General features: G+C 41.8%; 1 protein-coding gene across 3 annotated transcripts in view; it reads right to left on the minus strand.

Annotated features, from left to right (window-relative positions):
- The window catches only part of LOC129866785 (polypeptide N-acetylgalactosaminyltransferase 18-like), an 84,047-nt gene that overhangs the window by 43,892 nt on the left and 12,315 nt on the right, over window positions 1–27,840 (minus strand). For all 3 annotated transcript variants that reach the window (XM_055939671.1, XM_055939672.1, XM_055939673.1), the window contains exons 2-6: window positions 8,502–8,697; window positions 8,233–8,399; window positions 5,819–6,002; window positions 2,427–2,624; window positions 1,934–2,048 (exon numbers count right to left, since the gene is read on the minus strand). In XM_055939671.1, coding sequence (XP_055795646.1) covers window positions 1,934–2,048; window positions 2,427–2,624; window positions 5,819–6,002; window positions 8,233–8,399; window positions 8,502–8,697 — 860 coding nt within the window. The remainder of the gene's footprint in view (window positions 1–1,933; window positions 2,049–2,426; window positions 2,625–5,818; window positions 6,003–8,232; window positions 8,400–8,501; window positions 8,698–27,840) is intronic.

The raw sequence follows: 27,840 nt of genomic DNA on the forward strand, positions 1-27,840 counted from the left end.
TTAACTTTTATTCTTTATTCGATACATGGGAATTTAACTGCAAACGTTATTTTTATGTGCACTATGTCAACACGCACAGCCTTTTATCCGCAACAGGTTCATTTAATGGAAACACGTCTGGTGGGAAAATACGCATATTGTTTTCATGCGGATTTTAGATATTCGCTTGAAAATCTGTCACCAACTGGAATGAAACCTAGCTATTGTCAGACAATTACCTGTGACATATTGATTGTCTGCCACATCTCACTCAAATCGGACAACTGTAGTGCTACCACACTCATAGTATGAACGCTTTTAAGTGAACAACCGTCTCCAAAAGGCTTTTACGAATCACCATATTTTGTAAAGCGACTTACTGTACAGAGTTATGAGGAGCTTTTCTTTAGCATACAATGTATACTGTGTAATATCAGCCTTTGTGTGTTTGTATGTTTATTTCATCCACCCACTGTACTCTTGCTGTGTAGAGCCCTCAAGAACTCTCCTTTTTCTTCTCGCAGAGGAAAATCCTTCTTATGGGGATTATAATGGGGCACATGCCTACTATTTTGGACTGGAGACGACTATCTGCAGACAACATTACACCTGGCTGTGGAAGGTGTGACGAATAGTGGCTGAGACTAGAAATATATCAGTTATGAGTGCGGAATAGTTTCCCCCCGGACGTTCATTGTCAAACTAAACACACAACCTGGTCAGGAGCTCAAAGGAAAAATGTGCTAATTGAGATGTTGAGTGGGTCCTAACTAACAAACGTGTTGTAAAATTGCAAAAAGTCTGCCTGCTGAGATAAAATGCTAAAATAATCAAATGGCAGTAAATAAAAACACAAACATAATGAAGATAGATCTATAAATAAAGTATTTATTAAAGCACAGCATGTGGTTATTGGGTACCAGGGAGGAAGAATCTGTAGAAAAACAGAAAAATCCCATCCCTTGTTTTGGCAGGCCTAAATACAACTTTTCATTAAGGGGGGATGCAATGCCCAGTGGACAGATGTGCAGTTCCTGATTCTGTCAAGAAAATGCCTCATTTACATAATAACTGACAACAACACTGACGATCCATGACTGGATGTCTGTTATCTGCAACATTAGAGGTGATTTCGTAAGCGCTCGCACGCATAGATCGTGTTAAGAGAGCGCAGAAAAGCCATTCCATAGAGAATTTCAAGTTGGCCATACACTCACCTTAAAAATGGGTCGGTCCTTGAACTTTTGCCGTACAAAATTGAACAGTCACTCCAGCATACTTGTGATCTTTATGCTCCACCGATTCAATGGATTTCTATACCATAATTTCAGTCAATAGGATTATATAGACATTCCTCAAACTTTTGCCATATTTCCACACAAAAAGTATTTCCCATTCAGCCAGGTCCCTAATGCAATATAGTTGCTAGAGAGCACATTTCTCCCTCCGGCAGGATGAAGTTAGCCAATCAGAAAAGCTACTGTAAGATACAGTCTATGGGTTTGTACGTAACTCAGGTTGTGTAAATTATTGTTACAGGTTTTGGTTTTTCCATTTATATTTCGAGGTTGGACATTTGGACATTGGGTGCACCAATTGGCGTCACCTCATTAGTATGTGTTACACCTGTGCGGGCTTGTCATCTCGTTAGTCAGAAGGCATTTCACCTGTGCTGGCACAGGGGATATTTACGAGCAGGTGGCACATGGCTCCAGTTGGCTGAGAGATGTAGAGGGTTAACACCTTTAAAATTGGCTCGCTCTATTTTGATTTCTAAAAAAAACAATAGTTTATATTTTCTTCCGTTTCTGTTTTGCTCAACTTTTTGGTTTGCTTCCTGTTAAGTTTTGGTTGCTGTTATTGACTCTTAGCATAGATGTCAATGGGGGACCGATCTCAAGTTAGGATTTGGCATATTACTGAGCTGATTATAATTATTTTGCACTCCACTCACCCTGATGCCAAGCTCCACATTCTCTCCACCATAGACCTCCATTCCCTCATCCAATAGGCCAATCTCCTCAAAGTACTTCCTGTCCACCACAAAACAGCCAATAAGAGCTGGGCTCCTGGTACAAAGAATTCAAAAGAGAGAAACAGTCAATTATGCACTGTGGTTCTATGAACTACTTCCTAGTACTTTCTAGCGTATTTGTAACACCTCTGAGCTCAGCTGGAGATCTTCCACATTTGATTTCTTGATATGTTTTCAATAATAAACCTGCAAGGTTGTTTGCCTATTTCTTTTTTTTGTCGTCAAGAATGAGGATTACCCACATGTTACTAAGTAACGGCTGTCTAAAAACAACCAGGAGAAAGAAAACAAGAGCTTTTCTGTTATCAAAACAAAATAAGTCAGACACATTGTGTGGATTTCTCAATGCAACACAGTGCCCGTGAAATAGCACAAGACAACTGTTGATTCCTAAGTCTTTGCTGACAGTGACCTGATAGGGGCGGTGTGGTTGTACTGGGCCCACCAGGCTTTGGGTGGGTTCAGGTAGCGACACCACAGCTCCCAGTCGAAGCCCTGAGCAGACAGTGGATACTCCTCGATCTCAAACGTGTCATATTTGATGTTGTCAAACGACGGCGAGACGATGCGCGTTCTGTCTTCCTTGATCCTGAGAAGAATGGGCTCGGCCCTGTCGGGAAGACAAGGCATAGTGGGACATTGTGTTGCGGTGAGATACATTTGGTGTCTTTTTCAATGAAAACAATATGAGGGTGAACATGAGCACTTCCTTAACATCACAGGAGATATGGGGAAACAGTGGGAATGAGGGTCTTTCATCCTGGTCACTAATTGTTAATGGCTCATTACGGAATCTTGGCCTATGGCTATAGCTTTCAGTATCCCGGACCACACACAGAATATAAAGCCGATTCGGAGTTTGAGATGTGTTGATTTGGCGAGGGAAACAAATGAGGTTGGATAAATATGGCCATGTATTGGATGTCAGATCACAATCCAGACATGAGTAAAAGCCACAGCTAAGGAAATACACTTATCACAACATTGAGTGCCTAGTTAAAGTTTGGGCTGCTTTTAAGAAAAAAAAGAAGTGATTAAATTAGATTTTTTTCCCTACAGATCTACACAACCTACTCCATATTTTCAAAGTGAAAGAAAATTGTACAACACCCCACCCCCCCATGTCCTGATTGCATATGTATTTTGGCACTTTTGGCAGCCATTACAGCTGTGAATAATTTAAACTGAATAAAAATAAAACGCAACAACTTCAACGATTTTACTGAGTTACAGTTCATATAAAAGGAAATCAGTCAACTGAAATAAATTCATTAGGTCCTAATCTATGGATTTCACATGACTGGACAGCTGCGGTGCCACTGGGGAGCCAGGCCCAGCTAATCAGAATGAGTTATTCTACACAAAAGCCTTTATTAAAGACAGAAATATTCCTCAGTTTCATCAGCTGTCCGGGTGGCTGGCTTCAGACAACCCCACCCGTAAAGAAGCCGGAAGTGGAGGTCCTGGGCTGGCATGGTTACACATGGTCTGTGTGTGAGGCCGGTTGGACGTACTGCCAAATTCTCTAAAACGACATTGGAGCCGGCTTATGATAGAAAAAGGAACAGCTCTGGTGGACATTCCTGCAGTCAGCATGGCAATTGCACGCTCCCTCAAAACACAATGCCACAGATGTGCAGTTTTGTAAGACAACTTGAGACATCTGTGGCCTTTCATTGTCCCCAGCACAAGGTTCACCTGTGTAATGATCATGCTGTTTAAAACCAGCTCCTTGATATTCCACAACTGTCAGGTGGATGGATTGTCTTGGCAAAGGAGAAATGCTCACTAACAGATGTAAACATATTTGTGAACTAAATTTGAGAGAAATAAGCTTTTTGTGCATTAAGAAGATTTCTGGGATCTTTTATTTTAGCTCATGAAACCAACACTTTACGTTGAGTTTATATTTTTGTTCAGTATATTCTACCAAGATTATACCAACTTTGCACAACACTTATGGCAACATACTGTATTATCCATTGTTTTTGGCAAAATTGCTCAAGCTCAGTAAATTTGGTTGGGAATCTATTGTGGTGGCAGCATCATGTTATGGGTATGCTTGTCACCGGGAGGGACTGGGGAGTGTCAGGATCAAAAGAAATATGAAAGAAGCAAAGGTAAAAAGTTACGCACAAAACCCACCATTGTCTTCTGAAAACCTAACACTGGAATAGTTTTAATAATTACACACATTTTAACGCCAAAGACAAACCAGAATGGCTTTCCAAGAGGTGGTGAGTGTTCCTGAATGGTCCAGACTTAAACCTGCTTGAAAATCAAAGGTTTGAATTTTCTTGTCCATACATTTTAACAGATGCTTTTTATCCAGAGTGACAAAGTAGTGAGTGCATACATTTTCATACTTTTTTTAAAATAGTGCTGGTCCCCTGTGGGAATCAAACCCACAACCCTGGTGTTGCAAGCACTATATATCAACCAACTGAGCCACACGGAACCAATCACTGATTCCCAATCAAATTTACTGAGCTTGAGCAATGTTGATAAAAATCTATGGATATATGTTACCCTAATAAGAGTTGTGCAAAGTTGGTAAAATTGTATTCAAAATGATTCACAGTTGTGGTCATGGCTGCCAAAGGTGCTTCACCAATTATTAACTCTGGAGAGTCTAGGATGTGAAGACATATGCAATCAATACATATTTCATTTTTTTTTTATTCATTTGTAAAATGTTCTATAAAATGTTTATTAGTTTGAAAATCTAATTTAATCTGTGAACAACAGATGCATATATCTATTCCCAGTCATGTGAAATCAATAGTGTCGAGCCTAATTTATTTATTTATTTTGACTGATTTCCTTATATGAACTGTAACTCAGTAAAATCTTGGAAACTGTTGCGTTTATATTTTTTTTCAGTGTCGTTCTACTCACTAAAAAGTAAATTGAAGTCTCCTACATGGGTGTTTTGAGTTTTCCATTATAGACTAGACAGAAAATCTGTTGCTGACTGGCACTTAACTGGTATTAGACAAAATGTGCACAGTTTCTGATAATTTAATGTAAGAATAGAGTGATGTGATAAATAAATATAGCAGTCAGTCACCCTCTCTTGTTTAATGACAGCCATTTTTCAATACATTTTTCAAAATAAAAACGTTAGAGCTCCACAAAAACGTATGGAGGTCAACAGCAAACAGCACAAATCGCATCAGACTTGTTCGCTATAAAAGGCCTCAGATCAATGTTAAAATGAATAGCCAACATGTTTGTGTGCATAAAAGACAGGCTGTGAGCCTCATGCGCTCTCCTTTTCAAGCACTGCCGTCACATTGAGCCAAATGATTTCATTAGCCGAAGACACAAAATCTGTTAGCTCAGAAGAGTGAGAAGGACTCTGAAATGTCTGTTCTGAGAGCTGTGCCAAAGCACCTCAGGAGTTTTTTGGGATTGAGCCCAGGCTCTTCAGAGATATATATATATATGTGTGTGTGTGGGTCGGTCGACCTGTCAAGCTGTGGAGAGAATGATTAACAGGCACATAAACTCTGTCAGTCGACAGAAAGCCCTGTGTCACTACATTGCCATGAACAACACATCTCAACTCCAGTCAGCAGTACGTCAACCCTTTGAGCACTCCAGCGCTGAGGGCCGTCACATATATTATTCTGACAACCCTCTCATCTAATCACAGTTATGTAATAGCTCTATTAAGTAATTACTGAGAAAATACAGCACATTTCAATTATACCACACATGCAGCAAAGATCATAACTAGACATGAAATGTTTTAAGCTGTTGGATAGATTGGAACATACACGTGGCATTCCAGTCCCTTACCATCCAATGTTGAACTCCACGTGGGCATCGAACAGGGCAACGACAGGGGCGCTGGCGGCCCTCCACCCACTGACTCTGGAGCGGATCAGCCCCTCCTGCTTGTCGTGGCGGACCACCTTGATGAAGTCTGGCCGCTGGGAGTTGGTTTCCTTCACAAAGTTCTGCAGGTTCTCCTTCAGCTCAGCTATAGAAACATTCAAAGACAGTACAGAAAGATAAAAAGGGGAGACATTTTACAGAGTCTGTCTGTCTGACATTAACAAAGAACCACAGTGGCTGAAACATTGTTGAATGCAACACTGGGAAGCCTTGAAACAGCGTGCAGGTATTTCTCATTATTTCAAATCAAATTGGTCACATACACGTGTTTAGCAGATGTTATTGCGAGTGTAGCGAAATGCTTGTGTTTCTAGCTCCAACAGTGCAGTAATATCGAACCATTTCACAACAATACACACAAATCTAAGTAAAGGAATTAAGAATATATAAATATTTGGACAAGCAATGTCAGAGTCAGACTAAGATACAGTAGAATAGAATGTCTTATAATATCCTGCACCTGTGAAATCTGCTGAAGGCATGTACCTTGGACTATTGACTCTAACCACACAATTGAAAAGTGCTTTACAGTCCCAAATTCTATTTATTCCACGGTGTAAAGGGGATTTCAAATAATATTGCGGTTGTGATTATTGATGTCTATCAGCATTGTCTGGTTGAAGGAAGTCAATTCTGCTTTCCCACAAGCGCCATCTGCCACCTGTTTAGTTTAATTTGCTAGGTGGTTGTGTCGGCAGTGTCTCACCATGGCAACCAGATGGAGTGATTGGGACATGAAGGGCGAGGACCGGACATCAATGTCTGTTTTCATTACAGTGGTGTTGGAGTTCATGGGAAAATGGCTTTCAGACATGTTTTGGATAGCAATATTGATCATACAACCATGGATATTAAGTAATATCCAGTGATAGTGGTAAAAATACAGTGATTTAACTTTTTTTTTTTTTACACCTTTTTCTCTCCAATTTTGTGGTATCCAATTGGTAGTTACAGTCTTGTCCGTATGGGAGTAGCAGCGATGAGACTTGGGAGAGGCGAAGGTCGAGAGCCGTGCGTCCTCCAAAACACAACCAACACTGCTTCTTGACACAATGCCCACTTAAACCAGGAGCCAGCCGCAACCGCAACCGCGTCAGCGTGCACCGTGCTCGGCACGCCACAGGAGTCGCTAGTGCGCGATGTGACAAGGACATCCCTGCCAGCCGAACCCTGCCCTAACCCGGACGACGCTGGGCCAATTGTGCGCCGCCCCATGGGTCTCCCGGTCACGGCCGGCTGCGACAGAGCCTGGACTCGAACCCAGAATCTCTAGAGGCACAGCTAGCACTGCGATGCAGTACCTTAGACCACTGTGCCACTCGGGAGGCCCACAGTCATTTAACTTGTTAAGAAATGAAAAGGACAAATAAAAGGACTAAGGTCGATTTGGTTACTGGGATTGTCATGGGAAGTAAGACACCCCACTCAGGATGGAGAGCCGTTAGTCAGACTCCTGAAACTGTACAGAATGGGAAGAGTCACATTGTTCAAAGTGAGCCAACTGCCAAGGAATTCATTAGAATACCAATGGCCACAAAGGAAACTTTTACAGCTTAATTTCCACTCTCGACAATACCCGGCATCTCAGCTATTCAGCTCCGTTTTCAGACAATTTACATTACAGAAGCCCCTCTAATGTAATGATTCAACATTTACATCCTGAAATAGGAGTCCTCAATAAAAATATACATTCAAAAGAAAGTCTTTTTTAATCTCTGCCGGACTCTTTTGACCCTCATTTGTCATCTCAACATATATGTTCAGTAAAGTATGCAACTAAAAACACCTTCATATGAAATGATCAATCTAGGTAAAAAAAAAAGATCAGTCTAGGTTAAAATCTCACTTCCCTCTGGCTCTATAGCTGATCAACATGCAGGTCTGTCCTGCTGAAATAGCTAGGCTAACAAATAACTTAATTCGGAGCCATGTGAAAGTAATCCATTAAATTGGCAGGCAACACCAGTGCATTTTTTAAAGCTATTGTAAATGTGTATGGAGTAAGATACATTTCATGAGTTTATTACCAGTAATAAGATAGAGAAACTCCTGATGACATTGAGGACCGACAGTGCAAGTATGAATTGATATACAATGCTTTCAGAAAGTATTCACACCCCTTGACTTTTTCCACATTTTGTGTTACTTCCTGGATTTAGAAGTTATTTAATTTAAGATGGTAAGCAGTCTGAATGGATTCCTGTATACAATGCAATGTGTATACTTTGTAGGCTACATTTAGTAGGAATATAGGAGTTACCAGTTACCTGACCTGCCTAGTTAAATAAAGGTTAAATAAAAAATATAGGAGTTACCATTGTTGCTGTTGTCGTCGACCAGGATGATCTCCTTGAGGAGGTGGGAGGGAGTCCTGTTCATGGCTGTGTGGATGGAACGCAGGATGACCGACAGGGCCTCATTCACAAAGATAAATATGATACTTACTTGTGGGAGATTGGTGGGGTACGACATGTTTCTGCACCTGAGAAGAAACAGCAAACAGACAAGATATGAACAAGAAACTTGTTTTTTGTTTTTTTATGGACAATTAAAAAGGAACCAACAAAAGAGTCAAAGGTCGTACCCATCAGGTCTGAGGTCTGGGATGGGTCTGGCCAGAGAGAGGCGGTCACTGAGGTAACCGTTGTAGCCGTAGTACTGGAACTTCTGCAGCGCCACACGACGACTCTCAGGACCAAGGTCATGACCCCAGCGGACAAACAGGGAGGAGTCTGAGAGGGACTCCCCTACTTTTTCATCACTACCCTTCTGGGGCACCTCTGTAGGCGAGAGTGAGAGAAATGAGAGTGGTGAAATGGTGTGTGCCTGGGCTATAGAAATAATAAATGTTTACATTCATGCCGCATACTGCAGCTTACATGAAAAAGATTTATACCAGTGGGGAAAAAGTCACTGTATTCAGCACGATCACATACTGTAGAAGGCACACTTCCTGGAATGCATTAGCATTTGAATTGATCCATCTAAAACGCTGCAATGTGTTACTGCAGCCTTGGACTACTGATACCAGTCTTGCATATTCCTACTTTTCCTGTGGTCTACTGAAAGCAGCAAAACGAAAACCGATTAGTCCTACTAGATTACAATGTCTGGACAAGAGAACCATTTCTTCACTCAACACCAGTATTGCGAGCAGAAAGAACGCAACGGAACGTTCCTAAGTTATTTATGATGCCGGGAAACGTCCTCACAAACCACAGCGAATGATGAAGGACTCGGTGCAGGTAATTACTGAATGCTAATTGTTGGCCAAGGTTATTTAATTATAACCACTGCATTGCACTCTCTCTCAGCACCAACTATCTCAGCCACAACTGGGATCCCAGCATTTGCTACTCTGAGGGTACAACTTCATCTGAGGAGGAGGATGTTGACATGAAGGGCTCGGCTACACAGGGGCTCCTCACAGCACCCCAACACTCAGATCCTGATCAAATGTATATTTCTTAATATCCAATAACAATGTCTCTGATAGAATTGGAGCCTGAATCAACAATCTTTTGCACACAGTGTTAATTAATTTAAAAGGAGTCAGATCATCAAAATTTACATAGAGCCTTTATGGATAACATAAAATCAAGAGTTGCAAAGAAAAAGCTCTCAGACTGGCCAATAAAAAGAAAGCATTAAAGATGGGCAAAAGAACACAGACACTGGACAGAGAAAGGCCAGCATCTCGAAGTCGCCTTTTCACTGTTGAGACTGTTTGTCAAACTAGACACTCTAATGTAATGTCCTTTTTCTTAGGTGTGCACCGGGGCCTCCCACTCATCCTATTCTGGTTAGAGCCAGTTTGTGCCATTCTGTGAAGGGAGTAGTGCACAGAGTTGTACGAGATCTACATTTTCTTGGCAATTTCGCACATGGAATAGCCTTCATTTCTCAGAACAAGAATAGAATGACGAGTTTCAGAAGAAAGTTCTTCGTTTCTGGCCATTTTGATCCTGTAATCGAACCCACAAATGCTGATGGTCCAGATACTCAAGTAGACTAAAGGCAAGTTGTATTGCCTCTAATCAACAGTTTTCAGCTGTGCTAACATAATTGCAAAAGGGTTTTCAAATGATCAATTAGCTAATACAAGTTAATAATTTTAAAAGGCTAACAACATGTCATTGGCGCACAGAAGTGATGGTTGCTGATAATGGGACTCTGTACAGTTGAAGTCAGAAGTTTACATACACCTTAGCCAAATACATTTAAACTCAGGTTTCACAATTCCTGACATTTAATCCTGGTAAAAAAATCCCTATCTTAGGTCAGTTATGATCACCACTTAACTTTAAGAATGTGAAATGTCAGAATAATAAGAGAGAATGATTCATTTCAGCTTTAATTTCTTTCATCACATTCCCAGTGGGTCAGAAGTTTACATACACGCAATTAGTATTTGGTAGCATTGCCTTTAAATTGCTTAACTTGGGTCAAACGTTTCTGGTAGCCTTCCACAAGCTCCCACAATAAATTTGGTGAATTTTGCCCATTCCTCATGACAGAGCTGGTGTAATGGAGTCAGGTTTGTAGGCCTCCTTGCTCACACACGCTTTTTCAGTTCTGCCCACAAATTTTCTATAGGATTGAGGTCAAGGCTTTGTGATGGCCACTCCAATACCTTGACCTTGTTGTCCTTAAGCCATTTTGCCACAACTTCGTAAGTATGCTTAGGGTCATTGTCCATTTGGAAGACCCATTTGCGACCAAACTTTAACTTCCCGACTGATGTCTTGAGATGTTGCTTCAATATCTCCACATAATTTTCCTCCCTCATGATGCCATCTATTTTGTGAAGTGCACCAGTCCATCCTGCAGCAAAGCACCCCCACAACATGATGCTGCCACCCCCGTGCTTCACGGTTGGGATGGTGTTCTTCGGCTTGCAAGCGTCCCCCTTTTTCCTCCAAACAGAACGATGGACATTATGGCCAAACAGTTCTATTTTTGTTTCATCAGACCAGAGAACATTTCTCCAAAAAGTACGATCTTTGTCCCCATGTGCAGTTGCAAACCGTAGTCTGGATTTGTTAATGGCAGTTTTGGAGCAGTGGCTTCTTCCTTGCAGAGCGGCCTCTCGGGTTATGTCGATATAGGACTCGTTTTACTGTGGATATCCAATGAAAGTTTGTCACGTGCGCCGAATACAACAGGTGTAAGACCTTACAGTGAAAGGCTTAGATACTTTTGTACCCGTTTCCTCCAGCATCTTCACAAGGTCCTTTGCTGTTGTTCTGGGATTGATTTGCACTTTTCGCACCAAAGTACATTCATCTCCACGCGGCAGAACGCGTCTCCTTCCTGAGCGGTATGACTGCTGCGTGGTCCCAAGGTGTTTATACTTGCGTACTATTGTTTGTACAGATGAACGTGATACCTTCAGGCTTTTGGAAATTGCTCCCAAGGATGAACCAGACTTGTGGAAGTCCCCAAAGAATTCTGAGGTCTTGGCTGATTTATTTTGATTTTCCCATGATGTCAAGCAAAGAGGCACTGAGTTTGAAGGTCGGCCTTGAAATACATTTACAGTTACACCTCCAATTGACTCCAATGATGTCAATTAGCCTATCAGAAGCTTCTAAAGCCATGACATCATTTTCTGGAATTTTCCAAGCTGTTTAAAAGGCACAGTCAACTTAGTGTATGTAAATTTCAGACCCACTGGAATTGTGATAGATTATTTCACTCATAATTCACTGTCTGTAAACAATTGTCGGAAAAATTACTTGTCATGCACAAAGTAGATGTCCTAACCGACTTGCCAAAACTATAGTTTGTTAACAAGAAATTTGTGGCGTGGTTGAAAAAAATAGTTAGTTATTGACTCCAACCTAAGTGTATGTAAACTTCCAAATTCAACTTTAGATATACCATAAAAAAAAATTCTGCCATTTCCAGCTACAATAGTCATTTACAACATTAACAATGTCTAAACTGTATTTCTGATCAATTTGATGTTATTTTAATGGACAAAAACAAGTGTTATTTCTCTCTCTCCAAAAACAAGGACATTTCTAAGTGACCCCAAACTTTTGAACAGTAGTGTACAATAAATATATATATATATATATATATATATATATATTTTTTTTAGGGGGTAGATCAGCTTTAATACTGCAGATGGATTGTAGCTTCCATCAATGTAATTGTCTGCATTTCCAATCCCCATATTTTTGATTGAATATTGTTAGTAAAAGATTGGGACATAAGATTTTTCAGCCCATTTCTCAATTTGAGACCATTATTACCGATAGCATGCTGTGGAAATTGCACCATGACATTTAAACTGAGGTAAAATAAAATATTCAGACACTTATAGTAATTATTTCCTATTATCCATTTGTGCAATAAGCAGTTTACCCTGGACTCTTGAAAACAGAAAATTGATAAGTGTAGTAAAGTCCTTGCGGCACAGCGAACAATATTTGCCCACAACACAACACATGATTGTAGTTTTGTGAAATGGTGAGTGCAAGATGTGCATCTAGTCTTGTGTATAACACAAATACCACAAGAAATCAAAAAACTGAATATTTCTATGGCATGCATTCAAGTCTTTTTCTCCATACTGTCAACAACAGTACGTCTATGGGAAATGGACTAGATTCCGTAGCTTTCCAATGCTCAATGAAGGTAAAGGAGATGTGTGCATTCCGCATGATGAGTTTCAGTATTCAATTACACAATCTGCTCAATCTACGAGATGAAATCATTTGACACAATCCTATTTCCAGAAGATGTGTAATAATGTCAAGCTCAGGAAAAGTAACTGCCTCTCCACTTTGGTAATGGTATTCAGTGTGTACTTGGGAAAAGAACACAGTTCAGTGTCCCTTTTTCACCTCAAATTCATTAGCATCTGTAATAGCAGGGTAAATGTTTACCCTGAGCTCTTTTTTTACACCTTTATTTTACTAGGCAAGTCAGTTAAGAACACGTTCTTATTTTCAATGACGGCCTAGGAACGGTGGGTTAACTGCCTTGTTCAGGGGCAGAACGACAGATTTTTACCTTGTCAGCTTGGGGATTCAATCTTGCAACCTTACAGTTAACTAGTCCAACGCTCTAACCACCTGCCTCTCATTGCATTCCACGAGGAGCCTGCCTGTTACGCGAATGCAGTAAGAAGCCAAGGTAAGTTGCTAGCTAGCATTAAACATTACCTTATAAAAAACAATCAATCATAATCACTAGTTGACTACACATGGTTGGTGATATTACTAGTTTATCTAGCAAGTCCTGCGTTGCATATAATCGATGCGGTGCGCATTCGCGGAAAAAGGACTGTCGTTGCTCCAACGTGTACCTAACCATAAACATCAATGCCTTTCTTAAAATCAATAAACATAAGTATATATTTTTAAACCTGCATATTTAGCTAAAAGAAATCCAGGTTAGCAGGCAATATTAACCAGGTGAAAATGTGTCCCTTCTCTTGCGTTCATTGCACGCAGAGTCAGGGTATATGCGATAATAATAAACGTTGTGTTTTCGAAATTATAGTTTCCGGATTCGACCATAGGCTCGAAATTCTGTGTGTTATTATGTTATAATTAAGTCTATGATTTGATATAGCAATCTGATTGAGCAATGGTAGGCAGCAGCAGGCTCGTAAGCATTTTTTCAAACAGCACTTTTGTGCGTTTTGCCAGCAGCTCTTCACTGTGCTTCAAGCATTGCGCTGTTTATGACTAGCCTATCAACTCCCGAGATTAGGCTGGTGTAACCGATGTGAAATGGCTAGCTAGTTAGCGGGGTGCGCGCTAATAGCGTTTCAAACGTCACTCGCGCTGAGACTTGGAGTAGTTGTTCCCTTGCTCTGTATGGGTAACACTGCTTCGAGGGTGGCTGTTGTCGATGTGTTCCTCGTTCGAGCCCAGGTAAGAGCGAGGAGAGGGACGGAAGCTATACTGTTACACTGGCAATACTAAAGTGCCTATAAGAACATCAAATAGTCAAAGGTATATGGAATACAAATGGTCGAGAGAGAAATAGTCCTATAAAAACTATATTAACTATAACCTAAAACCTCTTACCTTGGAATATTGAAGACTCATGTTAAAAGGAACCACCAGTTTCATATGCTCTCATGTTCTGAGCAAGGAACTTAAACGTTAGCTTTTTTACATGGCACATATTGCACTTTTACTTTCTTCTCCAACACTTTGTTTTTGCATTATTTAAACCAAATTGAACAGGTTTCATTATTTATTTGAGGCTAAATAGATTTTTATTGATGTATTATATTAAGATAAACATAAGTGTTCCTTCAGTATTGTTGTAATTGTCATTATTACAAATAGATTATATATATATTACACACACACTGCTCAAAAAAATAAAGGGAACACTTAAATAACACAATGTAACTCCAAGTCAATCACACTTCTGTGAAATCAAACTGTCCACTTAGGAAGCAACACTGATTGACAATAAATTTCACATGCTGTTGTGCAAATGGAATAGACAAAAGGTGGAAATTATAGGCAATTAGCAAGACACCCCCCAAAACAGGAGTGATTCTACAGGTGGTGACCACAGACCACTTCTCAGTTCCTATGCTTCCTGGCTGATGTTTTGGTCACTTTTGAATGCTGGCGGTGCTCTCACTCTAGTGGTAGCATGAGACGGAGTCTACAACCCACACAAGTGGCTCAGGTAGTGCAGTTCATCCAGGATGGCACATCAATGCGAACTGTGGCAAAAAGGTTTGCTGTGTCTGTCAGCGTAGTGTCCAGAGCATGCAGGCGCTACCAGGAGACAGGCCAGTACATCAGGAGACGTGGAGGAGGCCGTAGGAAGGCAACAACCCAGCAGCAGGACCGCTACCTCCGCCTTTGTGCAAGGAGGTGCACTGCCAGCGCCCTGCAAAATGACCTCCAGCAGGCCACAAATGTGCATGTGTCAGCATATGGTCTCACAAGGGGTCTGAGGATCTCATCTCGGTACCTAATGGCAGTCAGGCTACCTCTGGCGAGCACATGGAGGGCTGTGCGGCCCCACAAAGAAATGCCACCCCACACCATGACTGACCCATCGCCAAACCGGTCATGCTGGAGGATGTTGCAGGCAGCAGAACGTTCTCCACGGCGTCTCCAGACTATGTCACGTCTGTCACATGTGCTCATGTGCTCAGTGTGAACCTGCTTTCATCTGTGAAGAGCACAGGGCGCCAGTGGCGAATTTGCCAATCTTGGTGTTCTCTGGCAAATGCAAAACGTCCTGCACGGTGTTGGGCTGTAAGCACAACCCCCACCTGTGGACGTCGGGCCCTCATACCACCCTCATGGAGTCTGTTTCTGACCGTTTGAGCAGACACATGCACATTTGTGGCCTGCTGGAGGTCATTTTGCAGGGCGCTGGCAGTGCACCTCCTTGCACAAAGGCGGAGGTAGCGGTCCTGCTGCTGGGTTGTTGCCCTCCTACGGCCTCCTCCACGTCTCCTGATGTACTGGCCTGTCTCCTGGTAGCGCCTCCATGCTCTGGACACTACGCTGACAGACACAGCAAACCTTTTTGCCACAGCTCGCATTGATGTGCCATCCTGGATGAACTGCACTACCTGAGCCACTTGTGTGGGTTGTAGACTCTGTCTCATGCTACCACTAGAGTGAGAGCACCGCCAGCATTCAAAAGTGACCAAAACATCAGCCAGGAAGCATAGGAACTGAGAAGTGGTCTGTGGTCACCACCTGCAGAATCACTCCTGTTTTGGGGGTGTCTTGCTAATTGCCTATAATTTCCACCTTTTGTCTATTCCATTTGCACAACAGCATGTGAAATTTATTGTCAATCAGTGTTGCTTCCTAAGTGGACAGTTTGATTTCACAGAAGTGTGATTGACTTGGAGTTACATTGTGTTGTTTAAGTGTTCCCTTTATTTTTTTGAGCAGTATATATATATATATATATATATATATATATATTTATTTATTTTATTGGCCGATTAATCGCTTTCGGCTATTTTTCGTCCTCCAATAAATCGGTATCGGTGCTGAGAAATCATAATCGGTCGAGCTCTAGTAGGTATCCTCCCTCTGAACCTTGTACAGTACCCTTACCCCCTTAGATCACTGAGAGGCTAGAGTCTTTCATATATAGTGTCATTTGTTTAGGGTTGGGAGGTGGTGGGGGCTTGTGAGCTCCGGGGTACAGCCCAACGAGCTACTGCCACACTGATGTCATCATGGCAAACAGCAGGCTGAAGTGACCTTGCTGAGAAAACACTGGCTTGTTTTCAATGGTTTGCGCAGCTGGAGTAACACAATATAGACACACAGAGTCTGTAGAGCTTCCTCCCACAGAGAGCAGCGAGGATGAACATGAATATTATCAGTGTAGGTAGAAGTTATAGCTACAACATCATGAAACTCAGAAAAATGTAAAAGCATTTATGTTTTTATCTATTCATGAGAACACAGCACGTCACAAGGACTTAGATTATCATCAGATCAAATTTTGTGCCGCTTGTAATGGCAAGCGGGGAGTATTTTTCCCATCATTTTGTTACCATAACCAATATCTTGATCCAGCACAAGAAAACTACATTATGCTGATGGTCTTGGACAACTGAGTTGCCAGAGAAATGTAGGAGGTGAGTTCCAGGTTGGTCATTTTAAGAGGTCACTCTCATTAGAACACAACACTGGCTGACAGACCAACAGAGCAGTCTGGAGGGCATGTCTGTCTGTCTTTGTGTGTGTGTATGAATCAACATGACCCCTATGAATTAAACAGTTGAATTCATGCTGCATTACATCAGAGGAAATACATCACTTCTGCATTTGATGAAAGTCACAGATTGTAGTACAACTTTTGTGTTAACATTTATTGGAGGCTTACATTGTCAGATTTGAGTATAAAGATTTAAAAAAGGTCACATTTTGTGTGGGATAACTATACGTTTCCAAGTCAATGGGCCTAGGGCAATTCCACAGGTGCTCAGTGGGTGAGGATTCTGGTTACAGTAAATGGAAAGAACAGGGGTGGGTAGGTGTCAGTAAGAGCTGGGGAAGAGAGGCAGGGGTTGTCCAGAACTCAAAAAGAGAAAGAAATCAGTTATGAGCTTAACATAACAGTATGCCAGTGGAATGGAGGACTGCAGGTGACCCAACTGTGGTTGGTGACTATTTTGATTCCCTATTGTAGCAATAAGTGTACTGTAAATAAATACACTGTGTACAAAACATTAAAAACACCTTCCTAATATTGAGTTGCGTTCCCCTCCCCCTTCTCTTTGCCTGGTGGACCATTCTTGCTACACAAGGGACACTGTTGAGCGTGCAAAACCCAGCAGGGTTGCTGTTCGAGACACACTGAAACCAGTGCGCCTGACACCTACTACCATGCCCCGCTCAAAGACAAATCTTTTGTCTTGCCCATTTACCCTCTGAATGGCACACATACACAATCCATGTCTCAATTGTTTCAAGGCTTAAAAATCCTTATTAACCGGTCTCCTGCCCTACATCTTCACTGATTGAAGTGGATTTAACAAGTGACATTAACAAGTGGCATCAATAAGGGACCATGGCGTTTACCTGGTCAGTCTGTCATGGAAAGAGCTGGTGTTCCTAATGTTTTGTACACTCAGTGTGTACTGTAAGTGTTGATATTAGTTGGCAGGGGTCTTTGTCGACACTGTTTTGATGTATTTCTGATACCTTTTAAGACATTTTCTGGTAGATGTTTTATAAGACTCCTTCTCCATCTGTTTATCCAGAAACCAAAACCTTTACTTATGCCTCATTTTTAAGATGAAAATGGTTCACCTATGCCTTCATTTCCCCCCAAAATATAGAATCGTATCTTTAATTTGATAAGCGCCTATGAACTTCACACGTTGGTGCTCATGGGACCTTGTCTATGGAAATGCACCCTACAATTATCTACAGTGCATTCGGAAAGTATTTAAACCCCTTGACTTTTTCCACATTTTGTAACGGCCTTATTCTAAAATGAATCACACACACCCCATAATGATAAAGCGAAAACAGGTTTAGAATTTTTTGCAAATGTATAAAACAAAATAATTATTTACATAAGTATTCAGACCCTTTGCTATGAGACTCGGATTTGAGCTCAGGTGCATCCTGTTTCCATTGATCATCCTTGAGATGTTTCTACAACTTGATTGGAGTCCACCTGTGGTAAATTCAATTGATTGGGCATGATTTGGAAAGGCACACACCTGTCTATAAAAAAGGTCCCACAGTTGACAGTGCATGTCAGAGCAAAAACCCAAGCCATGAGGTTGAAGGAATTCTCTGTAGAGCTCCGAGACAGGATTGTGTCGAGGCACAAAATCTGGGGAAAGAGTACAAAAACATTCCTGCAGCATTGAAGGTCCCAAAGAACACAGTGGCCTCCATCATTCTTAAAATGGAAGAAGTTTTGAAACACCAAGACAGGCCACTCCTTTATTGGGGGTGTCTTGCTAATTGCCTATAATTTCCACCTTTCGTCTATTCCATTTGCACAACAGCATGTGAAATTTACTGTCAGTGTTGCTTCCTAAGTGGACAGTTTGATTTCACAGAAATGTGATTGACTTGGAGTTACATTGGTGTTGTTTAAGTGTTCCCTTTATTTTTTTGAGCAGTGTATAATTTTGATATCATGGATGGTCAGTCCTTGGATCCATAGCTCCATCTATGAATTTACAACAAAAAAAAATGTACAAAGCCATCCCTCAGCTTCTTAGCGAAAGTGGCGGGGAAAACGCTTTGTTATTGTTTTAACTGCTGATTGTCGCTTTAAGGCCTCGTAGAGCGTATCCCAGCAGGCTTTGCACTTCTAAAGCAAACACACTCCCCCTAAAATAATGGAATTTGGTTTTTAAAAAGAGAATCTCATTTGCTCTCAAAGCTATTGAAATTCTCTCTCGCCAAAGCCTTTGTTTTATCTGTTTGTTTACAGAACTTGAATAAATCACACAGAGAAAGTTCCCTCTTTTACACTAAGGCTTGTGGACCAGTGGTGCTGAAGTGCTGCTGGGCCTGCAGCGCTGTGCCTCGGCTCTGAAATGATTAATTTCATCATAATTTAAACAGATGGTCTTCCCACCTATTTCCTCAACCGTGAATAATGATCAGCCATTTGCAATGCATCTCTTTCAAGAGCTTTAGTTTTGTTTGCCAAACTGTTCTTTTCAACTATCAGTCACCATTTGTAGCACATCCTGATGTGCTTACATAGTGTGACGGCCTACTGAATCTGTCCAAATGGGCATCGTATTTCACTCTGTTCATCTGTCCTAAATCCCTCTCTGTGGGATTTGGATCACCTCCCTCCGCAGTCAGGGCACTATCAGTATCCATCATGTCTGAGGATTACCCACAAGGCCTGTCGGGAGACTCTTACATGCACACACGCGTCGCTTGCACGTGCGGACACTAGGCTTGGGCGGTATCCAGATGGTCGAGACGAAGGTATGACATCGTGCCATAATGGAATATTCTGTAATACCGGAACTGAACACAAGGGGTGCCATTTTTAAACTCCACTGAGCCTTTGTAAATCCAAGGTTAGCAATGTTAACAAGTACATGCAAAGTCCCATAGAGAATTTAACTAAAATGCCAACAAGCTCATTGAACATTTTATACAGTCTGACCTAAAGCATTTGCAGGACAGACATCAACTCAAAAGTTATAGTAGTTAAAAAAAAAAAAAAATTCTAATCACAGTTTGCTGCACATGTAACTGTATAGCTTCCGTTCCTCTCCCCTAACTGGGCTCGAACTAAGGACACTCTGCACACAACAGCCACCCTCGAAGCATCGTTAACCATTGCTCCACAAAAGCCGTGGCCCTTGCAGAGCAAGGAAAACAACTACATCAAGGTCTCAGAGCGAGTGACGTCACCGATAGAAGCACTATTAGCGCGGACCACCGCTAACTAGCTAGCCATTTCACATCGGTTACACTCACACACACACAAAACAAAATATTAAAACCGCAACGCTCTTGATCCAGGAGGGGACTCTGATGTTACCAAGCGAAGCTCGATTTTGCAAGAAGCTAACCACTTAGCTAACTACAACCGCAGAGCATTTAGCACATTTTAGACTGTTGACTTAATAGGTTATAAAATGTTACAAGCTGGCAAACATGAAGTTGTGAATTCCATACTTGTAACTAGATGACCTGTCGTGTGCTGTACAACAGTGAGTGACTCACAAGCCATTGTCCCTCTAATCGTCACGCAGTAGCCCCGAGACTGCCGTGCAGAAGAAATACAGTATCAGCCCACTGCGAGAAGCACGAGATTGAACTTCACTCAACATTCTAGAGTTTTCCCTGTTTGATAGGGTTAACTGTTTCATTTTTAGTGTGGCATTTGTGATCGAATCAATGCAATATTAGCCACTTTCAATGCAACATACCGAAACAAAACGAACTATGCATAACTTAGTACGCAAAACTAACTAAGCAAGAGATTTTGTTGTAGGTAGAAAACATCGGTAGGAATAGCACTACTCAGCCAGTACTCTACACAGACCGGTGCGGCATAACCAATCAGAGCTGCAGTAGGCCTATATGCAAATAAAACATTGCCATATATGGATGTGCCATTTATTTTGAACTGGACTTTTTACAGCACGAGTGGCCATGAGTAGATGCACTTGGTTTGAGATCAAAGCAAGAGCTGCATGTAGCCACAGGTGCACATTTTGTTAATATCCTTTGCTAGTTAGTGAGTTATTAGCCCAGTTATAGATACTTTGCACTTAATATGGGAGTGATAACCTAATACTAGACATGTACATTTCTAGACATCTTTGAAAAGTCAGGTAAAGAGCTTTTTTTTGTCTTAAAAAAGGGGCAGTGTTGTATTTTGAGACCGGCTTGAATAAGCTAAGTAGCCAATATGTCGAGGGTACCATCATTTTGTTTGATACTCTGTAATAATGGTATGGGAATAATAATGCATTTTAAAAAACGTGTAAAGTGGTTCCTTGCATCAAACACCACAACATTTTCAGTCACCTCCTTGTCTGAAGGACAAGTGGATAAATAGGTTAATGTCAAGCCCTGCATGTTTTTTTTCAAACATCTCATGGAATGTAGGCCTACATTGATCACCACACACGGGCTGCTACAGTAGGCTGAAGGGAATAGCTGTTCTGCCAATGTTAAGGGACACATTTTCTCCATTGTTTTTGATAGTCCACTACGGTAGGCCTACATTATGATCAAATAACCACAGTAGCCTACTTGGCCATTGTTAAAACGATAACTTAAAGCGGGTACAGCCTCAGTGTTCACAGTAAACGCATGTGGGAAGTTGCACAGAATTTTCACAACATTCAAGTTTGAGCTCAGCAGTCCTGAAATTTGCTCAGTGGCATTGCTCACAAGGCTCCGGTCTGTTGTCATTTATGTGACAAGTGAAATGAAGAACGATCTCTTCTTTATCTCCTAACATATTGTACAAGTTGACTGCAGGTGTTACCTTAAAAAGTAGCTACAAATATTCAAATGTATAACAAAAACTTCAAAATAAATAGTTTCAAGTTACAGCATTGTAACTTAGGATTTAATTTATCCTACACAAGATATCAGGAGAATGTAATTGCTCAGAGAGTAACATTAACTAGCTACATTTTTAGATATTACATGTTTCTAATTGACAGAAAGTGGTTTCATTTCAAGCGCAATTGTACTGTTAGCTAGCTAGCTAACGTTATTGTTTCCCAAAGCCATTTCATTTTCTAAATAGAGCCTGGTTGGTTATCTCCCAGCAATGTGGAATTGTTGACACTTTGTTCATTGTTGTTTAACTAGCTAACGTTAGCTGGCTGGCTCATTACATGATGTGTGTACAACACCTGTTGAATATGGCCGGTGTCTGCAAAAAAGCATAATAAAATGGTTGCTAGCAGAGCTGGTTAGTCTGTTTTCATGTTATCCAGAGGTAAACAAATCATCGGCCAGAGGGTATAGTATGTGCTCCGAGCGCGAAACGAGATGGGTGGGGCTAAAGCTTAAGAGGGTATGAACGATGCTGAATGGGTGTAGACAAAGAAGAGCTCTCTCACTAGATACCAAAACATTCAAAAAGGCCATTTTCTCAACTGTCAAAGCAGAATTACTTTCCCATTGTTCCTCAAATGCAGTTGTATGATAGACCATTTGGTAGATCTGAGTCTCTACTTTTATCCAATGTAAAAAAAACACCATTTGACATTTTGCTACACAAGACCGAATCCAGATGGTGAGTCACAAATGTATAAAAATATAAAACAGGTATTACATTTAAATTCATATTTCAGACCCATTACTCAGTAATTTGTTGAAGCATCTTTGGCAGCGATTACAGCCTCGAGTCTTCTTGGGTATGACGCTACAAGCTTGGTGCACCTGTATTTGGGGAGTTTCTACCATTCTTCTCTGCAGCACCTCTCAAGCTCTGTCAGGTTGGATGGGGAGCGTCGCTGCACAGCTATTTTCAGTCCTCTCCAGAGATGTTCGATTGGGTTCAAGTCTGGGCTCTTGCTGGGGCACTCCATGACATTCACTTTCCTGCATTACCTTTGCGGTGTGCTTAGGGTCGTTGTCCTGTTGGAAGGTGAACCGTCGCCCCAGTCTGAGGTCCTGAGTGTTCTGGAGCAGGTTTTCATCACGGATCTCTGTACTTCGCTCCATTCATCTTTCCCTCAATTCTGACTAGTCTCCCAGTCCTTGCCACTGAAAAACATCCCCACTGCATGATGCTGCCACCACAATGCTTTACCGTAAGGATAGTGCCAGGTTCCCTCCAGACGTGACGCTTGGCATTCAGGCCAAAGAGTTCAATCTTGTTCCTCATGGTCTGAGATTCTTAGGAGCCTTTTGGCAAACTCCAAGCGGGCGGTCATGTGCCTTTTACTGGAGGAGTGGCTTCCATCTGGCCACTCTACCACAAAGGCCTGATTGGTGGTGCTGCAGAGATGGTTGTACTCCTGGGAGGTTCTCCCATCTCAACAGAGGAACTCTGGAGCTCTGTCAGAGTGACCATCGGGTTCTTGGTCACCTACCTGACCAAGGCCCTTCTCCCCCGATTGCTAAGTTGGGCCAGGCGGCCAGCTCTAGGAAGAGTCTTGGTGGTTCCAAACTTCTTCCATTTAAGAATGATGAAGGCCAATGTGTTCTTTGGGACCTTGAATGCTGCAGAATATTTTGGTACCTTTCCCCAGATCTGTGCCTCGACACAATCCTGTCGCTGAGATCTAAGGACAATTCCTTTGACCTCACGGCTTGGTTTTTGCTCTGACATGCACTGTCTACTGTGGGACCTTATACAGACAGGTGTGTACCTTTTCAAATCATGTCCAATCAATTGAATTTACCACAGGTGGACTCCAATCAAGTTGTAGAAACATCAAGGATGATCAATGGAAACAGGATGCACCTGAGCTCAATTTCGAGTCTCATATCAAAGGGTCTGAATACTTGAATCTGTTTGAAATTCACTGCTTGACTGAGAGACCTTACAGATAATTGTATGTATTGGGTACAGAGGTGAGGTAGTGATTCAAACTATTATTGCACAGAGTGTGTCCATTGTCCATGTGGCACACTTTTATTCCTGAATGTTTTTAAGCTTGCCATAACAAAAGGGGTTGAATACTTATTTACTAAACATTTAAGTCATTTAGCAGACGCTCTTATCCAGAGCGACTTACAAATTGGAAAGTTCATACATATTCATCCTGGTCCCCCCGTGGGAATTGAACCCTGGTCCCCCCGTGGGAATTGAACCCACAACCCTGGCGTTGCAAGCGCCATGCTCTACCAACTGAACCACAAACATTCTTATATATTTTACACTTGGACAAATTTCAATTCCCATTTTACATTATGGGGTATTGTGTGTAGGCCAGTGACAAATCTATATTTAATACAATTTAAATTCAGGCTCTAACAACAAAATGTGAAAAAGTCAAGGTGTGTGAATACTTTCTGAAGGCACTAAACATGTAAACAGGGCTGAAAATTGACTGGTAGCAGGAATATATAAATACTTAAAATGGTTACCAATAAAATGGTAACATACTAATGGTCATTTATACATGTAAACAGGAGTAAGTGACCAGAAGCAGGATAAATAGATAGATACTAAATGGCAATGGAAATCAATATTTAATGAACAGCAGCGTAGTGGTAGTAATGAATCTAATCAATAATCATTTTAGCAGCAGCGTAGGTGTGAGGGGGTGTAAGTGTGTGGCATCAGTAATGAGTATGTGACTGAGGGTGTGGTGAGTGTGTGTGCGCGCGTGAGTAAGCGTGACCGAGGACAGTCTGAGGGAGAGCAGTAGCTGTTAGCCATTTAACAGTCTTATGGCCAGGGGATAGAAGCTGTTTAGGAGAATGTTGGTCTGAGCATTGATGCACTGGTACCGCCTGCCAGACGGGAGCATGGAGAATAGTGACAAGTTCAGAAAAAAAACATCCTTCAAAAAGACAAAAACGATTCAAAATTATCTCGATGATACAGACCAGACTGCACAGATTAAACTGCTGTAATAGATCGAGAGACAATCAAGTTGAGAGGTTTTATAAAACGATAGGACTAATGCACGTCGTCACGTGACCTTTCATTACAGTCATTCTGATAGAAATGCAGGGTCTATGGAAATGGTATTCACTTGTCAGGACCAACCTATATCCTTCATCTTACTGTTGTGGAGTTGAAATATTCAGTGATAGAGATTTCAAATGTTTTCCTGAGAACAAGGCAGTTTCAGCCTGCCCACAATATAGACTTATGCTCCCAATCAGGAAAACAGGGCCCGAGTTTAGGAAGCATACGGCCCCCGAGTGAGAGGAAAACTAAGTCTTCAAAAGACCAATTACTCCACAGCTGGAGGCCAATGCTGATGCCTTTATTCAAACCACTCCCAGTCAAATCTGCACCTGATCGCATCTCCTACTGTACAATTACCACCACTGCATTTAACACAGTCAAATGAGCTAGAAACCAATCACAAAAAAAGATCTACTATAATAAAAATCATGGACTTAGTTTGGCTTGGTTTGAAAGCGAGGTAGTCTACATTTCTTTCACTCAAATGAAATTAATATTCATTGCATAACACAACCAGAATGCCTAAATGAAGATGTTTTTCATTAGACTTAAATTACAGCCTCCAGATTTTCAAAAGATCAAACTAACCATAGCTAAGCCTGTAGCTTTTCCTTCATTATAGCTTTCAAAGCCCACTAATTAACGTGATAAAAGTTCACAACTGCAACTCGGATTTCCCTCCGCCACACTGAGCTTGCAAATGGCCTTGTAAATGTGAGGAACCAATAGTTTTTCCAACAGTGGCAGTCTTGCCTCCTGGATTTGTACGGACACTGGCGAAACTGATTTGTACTTTTAGCTGCGAGTGATGAGGCACCAGTGCTGTACGGAGTATGGCACTATTCCAACAAGCACAAAGCAGATAGTGAACTGCGATAATAGACAAGGCCTAATATGTGATCTGAATTCATTTGTTGTTGCTGGCGGTGGAGTGTCTTAGCAAATGCCAATGAGACTGCTTATCATAAGAAACAGCTCAATAAGACCCAATTGTCCCCATTACTGTTTTAGCTTATTTTCAACGTAACAGTCATTTTGAATGGCTACTTTGCAATGCAAGTAATTATTACTATATAATACATGCATTACATTTAGCATGCTTTGAATAATTTCCCATCCCATTTCCCAAACAAAGTGTTTGTGTGTTGATGTAGAGTTCGTATAATTTCCCCTCTGCAGGTCCACATCGAAGAAAGTGTGAATGAAATGAATCAAAATGCTAAGTGTGCTCCCTCAAACTAAAACAGACAGGGTCTCGAGGCCCCGTGGGCCTGAAGGGAAAAGGTTTGAAAGAAGAAAAAGGCCTCGCTCTCAAGTCCTACCCGTCACATCAGGGACAGAGCTTGACTGAGGGAATAGTAAGAGCTAATGTGAGTGAAATCAAGGGCTACCCAAGCTCCATGTTGAGTTTTGAACGTGCGGCACAGTTCGGGACAACGGTTACCCTTGCAATGTAATGACACTAAGGTCAAGACAACTGCAATGATATTAAATCATTCAATAATATGCCAAACGGAAGGAGTGCAGCCGGCGGCAACTTCTATTCTGCCGAGGCCATTGAGGAAAACCTGACCTGACAGACTAAATACAACATTTGCACGTATTCGCCCTGCCACCTCCCCGCCAGAGAGGCAAAAAGGAACAGACAGCCCACTCACATATTCTGGGAAATATAAATTTATTAATTTCTTGCAGACACAAATTTACTGAAGCTTTTACATGGGAAAGGGCCCTTCACTGAGACGCTGGGATGGGTTGGGCAGGGCGGGGCTGTGGTATGCTGGGCGGGGGGGACGACTATGCGCGGGCCATTCAGACGTAGGGCTGAATGGGATTCTTGCTGACCATCTGCCTGACCAGCCAGGGGAGGTGTGACAGAGTGCCCACATCTGTGGGATGGGTGGGCAGTTTTAATTCTTTGTGCCCTCTAAGCACTACAATAACCAATGTTTACAATGCATTTATGTAAATGGAGCCCAGGACTTCAAAAACTCACAGCAAAACGCAATTAACTGCTTTTAAAAACAACCTATTTAAAAAGGTTGAGGAAATTGACCCACTATTGTTGTTTACTTCGAGCATCTATGTCATCGCGAGTCTACTATTAAAGTCTTTATGTGCTAATACACCCAGAGTGTCATCCTCATCCCTGTCACAGTTGCGTGTCACCCTGGAGTGTATGCACAGCCTTCAGTATCAGTGTGGCTTGATTCTTAAATCTGACAGAGTAGAGAAAGCCACATCCAAATCAGCTCAGTCAGAGGTGTTAAGTATCTGCCTGACGTCCCTGACCTCCGGGTGGCGCCACCCACAGCAGCGGGCAAGAACACATCCCAGCCACCATTATCAGGCACCTCATTTAAAGAGAGTCGGGACAGCTGACAGAGGCAATCTCTTGCACCATTACCTACTGTTTCGGGCCCGCTTTAACTTTAAGTGTTCGGAACAAAATACCATTTCATTTTGAACCTTTCCCCTACACAAGAAAAAAGCCAATAAATAATGCAGGTAAGTCATTGTGTGAGGTGAGGGTTATAGATAGACATTATGTGAAGGTCAGAGCAGAGGAGCCTACTGTGCAGCGGACTTCTTGACCTTTAGTCCTCCCTACTGTTTTGTAGGCTGTTTGAGATCCATTAACTAGAATATTCAAGAGGTGCCTGAAACCCAGGAAGATCTGATGTGCGGGTGTCACCAAGTCACTGATGAAATCAAAATGCAACGCGCCCACACTTCAAAGACGATTGGATATGCATCTGAACTTCACACTTGTGAGCGTGCTCCACTCCTCTCAGTGACAACCCGAAAAATAAGAGGCGTAAGATCCCCAAAAGCTCCCATTCCATCAATCATCTGTTGGAGACAAAGATGTATGGTCTCTCTCGCCAAATCGCAACTATTAGCTCACTAAACCCAGCAGACAGCGAGAGTCATCTGGCAAAACTGGCAAGGGCACTCCAACTCTACAGACCCTCTCAGAAAAACAGACACATTCAGATGCCCACCGCTGCTTCGAAGCCCATTGCAGTCATGCCCCAGGTCAGTTGGCACATCTAGGCCAGTATGTGGGTGGAACAGTAGGTCAACGTGGGGTTTAGGGTGATTCATCAGATTAGTGCATATGCCTGCATCAGTAGGTTACTGGAATATAATCAATCACAACCCTGGTGGTTTACATAGGAGGGTGTATATGGCGGTGTTGTCTGTGGTTGATTTATATTACATTCTAGCCTACAACAGCTGTTTCAAAGCACAGTGTACTCACTTTAACAGCCAATTCATAACGTTGATTAATCCACTGCTTCGTTCACACGACGGCGTTAGTGAGACAGGATAAA

This window comes from Salvelinus fontinalis, chromosome 12 (genome assembly GCF_029448725.1).
Source record: "Salvelinus fontinalis isolate EN_2023a chromosome 12, ASM2944872v1, whole genome shotgun sequence".
NCBI lineage: Eukaryota > Metazoa > Chordata > Actinopteri > Salmoniformes > Salmonidae > Salvelinus > Salvelinus fontinalis.